Source organism: Petaurus breviceps, unplaced genomic scaffold (genome assembly GCF_028583685.1).
Source record: "Petaurus breviceps papuanus isolate PSGF00001 unplaced genomic scaffold, PetGlider_PUasm1.0 140, whole genome shotgun sequence".
Taxonomy (NCBI): Eukaryota; Metazoa; Chordata; class Mammalia; order Diprotodontia; family Petauridae; genus Petaurus; species Petaurus breviceps.
This window is the reverse complement of record NW_027185698.1, coordinates 26,588,359-26,594,213: the sequence shown is the minus strand read 5'-3', so window position 1 is coordinate 26,594,213 and position 5,855 is coordinate 26,588,359. Positions and strand designations below refer to the sequence as shown.

Sequence of the window (5,855 nt, the reverse complement as noted above, 5' to 3'; positions counted from 1 at the left end):
AGGGTCACAAAGCCAGTAAGTGTAACATCTGGAATCTGAACTCAGGTCTTCCTGACTCCAAGGTTGGCTGTCTGATCATGATTCCACACTGTCTCAGTATAGGAGCTAGTTACAAGGGCAACTGATGAATTAGGAAATTGAGGGCGGGGAGCAAGAGAGATACCTCTTTTCATCTCTCCCCCACTCTATAAACATTTCCCAGGCCCAGTCTTGTGCAGAAGGGTAGCCCCTTCTTCTTCCCATATGGTGACCTCTCCAACACACAATAAGCTTGTGGTGTTCTGGGGTCTTGATCACTCATCTGTGGGAAAGTGTCCCAGATTCTTCAATTTTAACGTATCATTAGTGCTGTTTGGCCTAAGGTACTAATATCACTAGTTATGGCTCTGGAGAAGAGTCTTCCTAGATCCCTGAAATCAGAACCTACAGAGAGAGGTTTGTTTATCTACTTATCAGGTCCTGGTCCTATTTATAGTAGCAAATATAGAGAAACCAAACATTGGCTAAAGATATTTGCAAAACTTTATTATCTTGCTCAAAGCTGGGGTGCCTGACCAGGTAAGAAGCACTATAAGGTGGTCAGGGAGTGCACTGCACTGGAACCATCTCCTTGGCTTACTGAACCCAAAGGGAAAATGAAGAGAACTTGCTGTGTGTGTGTGTGTGTACGTATGTACACATATATGTGTGTATTTATATATGCATGCACATTTGTATGTATACACATGTATACATGTATGCCTATACATATGGGTATGTATGTATTTATGTGTATGCACACAACCACCTCTTTACAGCCTTTGTAACATGTTCTGGCAATTGTTAGCGGCCTCTATGAAAATAAAATCTAATGAAGTATAAATTCCAAAATACAAAACAAGAAAAAAATTACAAAACACTTAAATACATAGCTGTGCCTCCCTCCCTTCTAGCACCATGGAAGTTCATGCCATAGAGGGAAGCGTGAATGCATTTTCTGCAGCACATGGAGAGAGAGAGAGAGAAGCTCAGCTCAGGCAGGGACTGAGAACCAGCCTGAGTCTCCTCAGAGTTCGCTAGCACTTTTTGTCCTGTAGCATAGTGATCAGAAAGGTGCATAAGGAGCTCCAGGACTCTCCACAATATTCTTTTGCTATCCTTCTCTGGTTAATCACTTCAATGTCCTCCACACACTTCTGAGTAGTGGATTGCTGGCTAGCTGGCTGGACAGTCACAGCAGCTGGTCTGCCAGTGGAATCTGGTATTTGGGGATCCTTTTTCCCCTTCTCCTGGCTCCTGTCCTTAAGGGTGGAGTCCACCATTTTGAGATGGGCTTCTCTGGCACCCTTCTTGCACACACGGGACTTGAGGACACTCTTTGGGTCTGCACAAAGGTTCTTCTGTTTCCTCAGGGCACGGCCAATTTGTTTCCAATAGGCTTTTTCATTGCCTGCAAAATGTGGGCACGAGGAAGGATTACCTGCATAGGTACACTCAAATTGGGTTTCCTGTCCTTTACATTGAACTTTCAAGGTGACACCGTCCTTCTCAGTCACTGCCCAAGTACAGGGGACATTCTCTTGAGTGGAAAACCTGCCCCTAGGGAGTTTTTTTCCTCCCTTAGCTTTCTGACCTCTCTCATTCTTGTCAGGAGAGCCAAGCTGTTTCCATTCCCCTTTACTGTCTCTCCCATTTTTTCTCTTCTTTTGTTTTTCACAATCCACCAAGAACAGCTGTGAGACCAGGAGCAGGATGGAGAACAGGGCAATGCACTTTATCTTCATGCTTCCAATTTGGGTGTGACACCTGTTTTACAAAGTCAGATTAGTCAGAGGGCCCTTTCCTCTCAGAAGCTCCTCCCTCCTCTTTGTCCCACCATCACTGATGACAAGCCTCTCAGTAGCACACGGCCTGAATGACCCACATATGCGGTAACATACAGGGGGAGGATCTCTGGAATTACAGGAGTCACAGCATCTCATGCAGGAGGAACCACCCTCTCTCTGTTGGGGGACCTTGTCCAGTCCAATATATTTTTTTAAAAACTGCTTTTGCAAATGCTTCTTCCCCAGAGTTTTGCTTAAATTTGTCTAAGTAGCAAAATTCTAGGTTTACAGATTTTGAGAGGGAGGAACTTCAGAAATTTTAGTTCAATTCTCTGGTTTTACAGATGAGGAAACAGAGGTGCAGAGAAAGTTGATGACCCAGCCAAGATTACAAAGTGTTAAGAGACAGAGGCAGGACCTGATTCCAGAGAGTCTCATTCAAAATACATAGATAGCTCTTTCCATGATGCCACCCCTTCGATTAATTTATTCATTTCTTACTTCACTGCTGTCTGTAGCAAATATATGAACAATACATGAAAACAAAGGATTCTCTCCCATGGAGACATGGTCTAGTTAGGGCTTTGCCACTAATAAGCTTTGGGATCTTGGCTAAATTAACTACCCTCTCTGGTCCTCAGTTTCCTCATTTGTAAACTGAGGAAGTTAAGTTAGATGATCTCTAAATGCAGTTCGACCTAAATATTCTGGTCATCTCAATAGGTAAAGAAACTCCAAATCTCTGAGCACTATTTATGGAGAAAGGAAGCAATTTACACAACTACGGGAATTTTGCAAAAGAAAGAAAGACAAAAAAGAGAGAAGGGAAGGAAAGAAGGGAGGAAGGAAAAAAGGAAAGAAAAAGGAAGAAAGAAGGAAGAAAAAGGAAGAGATAAAGGAAAAGAAAAAGAAAGAAGGAAAGAAAGAAAGGAAGGAACAAAGGAATGAAGGAAAGAAATAAGAAGGAAGGAAGGAAGGAAGGAAGGAAAATGAGAGAGATAAAGAAAAACAAAAAAAGGAAGAAGGAAAGGAAGGAAGGCAGGTGAGGGCAAATAGGACACTTTAAATTTTACTCATCTTTAAACATGGCAAAGCACTTAGAAGTTCCCCAGGCTTTTTAGCTAAACTCACTTAGGAAGTTATAGGAAACAGAATCACAGAATCATAAGCTGTTAGATTTGGAAGGAATCTTAGACATCATTCAGTCTGATTCTCTCTCTTTACAGAGCTGGAGACCAAGACCTAGCAAGGTTAAGTGCCTTGTCCATGACCACCCAGTAAGTGACACATGTATGGAACCCAGACCCAGGAAAGGAGATTTCAAACTTATCACTCTTTTAGTTGGGGTGACAGTTTTGGATTTGGTCACATGGTACCAACCTCCCATTGAAAGCAGAATGGAAGTAGAAGCTTGAAAGTCACTTACCTTACCCAACTCAGACTCCAGTGCAATTCAGGAATGTTCTGTAACCTTTCAGAAGCCCTACACTCCCCTGGTGAGCCAGTGTGTTACTTATACAGCTAGGGCACTCCCACAGCCCAATCACAAGCTCTTATAATATGATACTACAGAAAAAAAAATACCTTTAGGACTTTATTCATTTCTTCTCTTGGCTACACCCACTTGAGAGGATGCCAGCTCTGGATTGTAACGTGTAAAAGCCCATCATCTGCCTGCTTGCTATGGAGTGACAGAGGTGTGGCTGCCTAAATGAGATACCATATTAACCAAGTCCTTCAGTTTTCAATCTCAGGGAAGATTGGCATTCAGTTAATTTTCTGTTGTCTGGAAGGTTCTTATCTGCTATGAGTGCCTCTGCTGTGTTGTCACCCCCAACCCCAGATAACATTCATTACTCATGAGCAGCAAACTCAATAGCAAAGGGAAAGTTTGGACTTATTTTTGGTCCTAATTTTTGTGACTTATAGAATGTTCTAGAGTACCTTTGCACATTGCACACATAGATCCTAGATCTTAAGGATTGTGGAACACCAGAATTAGAAAGGGCCTTGGAGATCAGCTCCATTTTACAGAAAAAGAAACTGAGGTCCAGAGAGGGGAAATAATTTACCCCAAGTCACATGTGGCATGAGAATATTTAAATAAGAGGGGAAAGACTCTTTACTCGGTTTTTGCCCCTTGCTGGTGGTGACCAGTGTTTCAGCTGGAGTCTAAGAGTCTGGGTCTAAGACCCAGCAAGTGTTTCATCTGGGTTTGAGAGTCTATCTTCCCTTTCAGCTAAGGGAAAATGTAGAATTTTTTAGGTTGGTAAAGAGGGAGGTCAGAGCTTAGTCATCTGCTGAAACTATCCTGTCCTCAAAATAAAAAATCATCAACTTCTGTGGCTCCACCAAGTTTATCAGGAGGATGTACTTGTAGCAAGGTCTTATGAGACATATCAGCTGGCTTCATACAGCCATGAACCCAGATTTAAATTTCTCCTCTAACCTACACTGATTGTATGAATGACCTGGGCAAGTCATACTGAGATTCATACTATAAGTTGAGGAGTCAGTGGTAATGTTAATAATTAGTATTTAAGTAGTGCTTCAAGATTTGTAAAGCAGGGGCAGCTAAGTGGCACAGTGAATAGAACACTGGCCCTGGAGTCAGGAGGATCTGAGTTCAAATTGGGTCTCAGACAGTTAACACTTACTAGCAGTGAGACCTTGGCCAAGTCACTTAACCCCCAATTGCCCTGCCTTCCCCCTTCCAAAAAAAAATTGTAAAGCACTTTACATATTTATCTCATTTAATCCTCACAACAACCCTGTGAAATAATACCCTTGTTTCCATTTTTTAGGTGAGTTAAGTGACTTGCCCAGGGTCATGCAGCTATTAAGAGTCTGAAGTTAGAATGTGAGCTCAGGTCTTATTGATTCCAGGTCCAGGCCTGTATCCCCTGCACCACCTAGAGAGTTAAGGATGAGTCTAAGCCCCACTTACAGAGGGAATCCTTATTAGGCTCTCCATTTACCAATAAAATTACAGGTCTCTCATCCCTCTCCTCTATTATAATGGAATAAAACATAAGCTTCTGTAGAGCAGGGACTGTTTAATTTTTGTATCCCAAATAGCCAACCTAATACCTTGCACATTTTTCTTTTTAGACCTGTGATTTCATTGATATAGTGAATCCCTTGTGAATAAACTTCCTTTGGCACTACAAGATAGAGGTTATGGGAGTTTCCTGGGACATTGAGAGGTTAAGGGATTTCCCCAGGGTCACACAAGCAGTAGGTATCATAAGCAGGACCTGAAACCAGATCCTCCTAACTCAAAGGCTTTCTCTCTACCCACTACTTAACCTTAGACATAGCAGGTACCCAGCATGGCATGACCACATCAAAGAAGTCACTGAGCTCTATGAACAAAGCAGAATAGCAGTAGCTCAAAGGAAATGTGAGATGTGCAAATTTAGAGATTTTTTTAGACATTTAGAGAAATTATTTTATCTCCACTACAAATGTTCGCATGGACTATTTGTGTCCAATCTATGGTAGAGCCTTTCAAGTTTGTAGTGGTCTGATCAGCCACAGTTGGATACACTGTACCTGGACCCCAACATAGGGAGGCCATTTTGGTCCACTTCGAGCATGAAGGACAATAACCACCAGTAGATGCTTTTAAATCTAATTTTCTCTCTTGGCTATCCCCTCCCCTATTTTGAGAAGCAAATTTTAAAGAAATTTGTTTTCTCCATGTAATATCCTATTCAGACCAATATTCTTTTTTACACTTTGAAATAGCAACTGTGGTTGCAGGCAGAAGCTCATTAAAACTTTGAGAGAACAGGTTCTAAGCTAAGAGATTACTTTTCTCAGTCAATGCTTTTTTGCATAAAACATAATTTCCTTTGCCCAGATAAGTAAAAAAAAAAAAAATAGTCAAACCCATTATAAATTTTTTTTTCTTGAACAACTCATATGAAAAATGCTTCTCACTCAGTGCTGAATATGACTGGTTTTCTGATTCTGCACTGGACTGTGGGCAGGATTTTGCCTGGGTTTTTTTTTTTTTTAAAGCAATCGGGGTTAAGTAACTTGCTC

The 5,855-nt window shown here is 41.5% G+C and overlaps 1 protein-coding gene across 1 annotated transcript; it reads right to left on the bottom strand.

Annotated features, from left to right (window-relative positions):
- Nucleotides 1-504: 504 nt before the first annotated feature.
- Nucleotides 505-3,388, bottom strand: FGFBP1 (fibroblast growth factor binding protein 1). Its single transcript, XM_069069445.1, has 2 exons — nucleotides 3,232-3,388; nucleotides 505-1,785 (listed from the first exon to the last, which is right to left on the bottom strand). Exon 2 carries the CDS (start codon nucleotides 1,761-1,763, stop codon nucleotides 1,056-1,058), a length of 708 nt encoding a protein of 235 aa, XP_068925546.1. The 5' UTR covers nucleotides 1,764-1,785; nucleotides 3,232-3,388; the 3' UTR covers nucleotides 505-1,055.
- Between the last annotated feature and the right edge of the window lie 2,467 nt (nucleotides 3,389-5,855).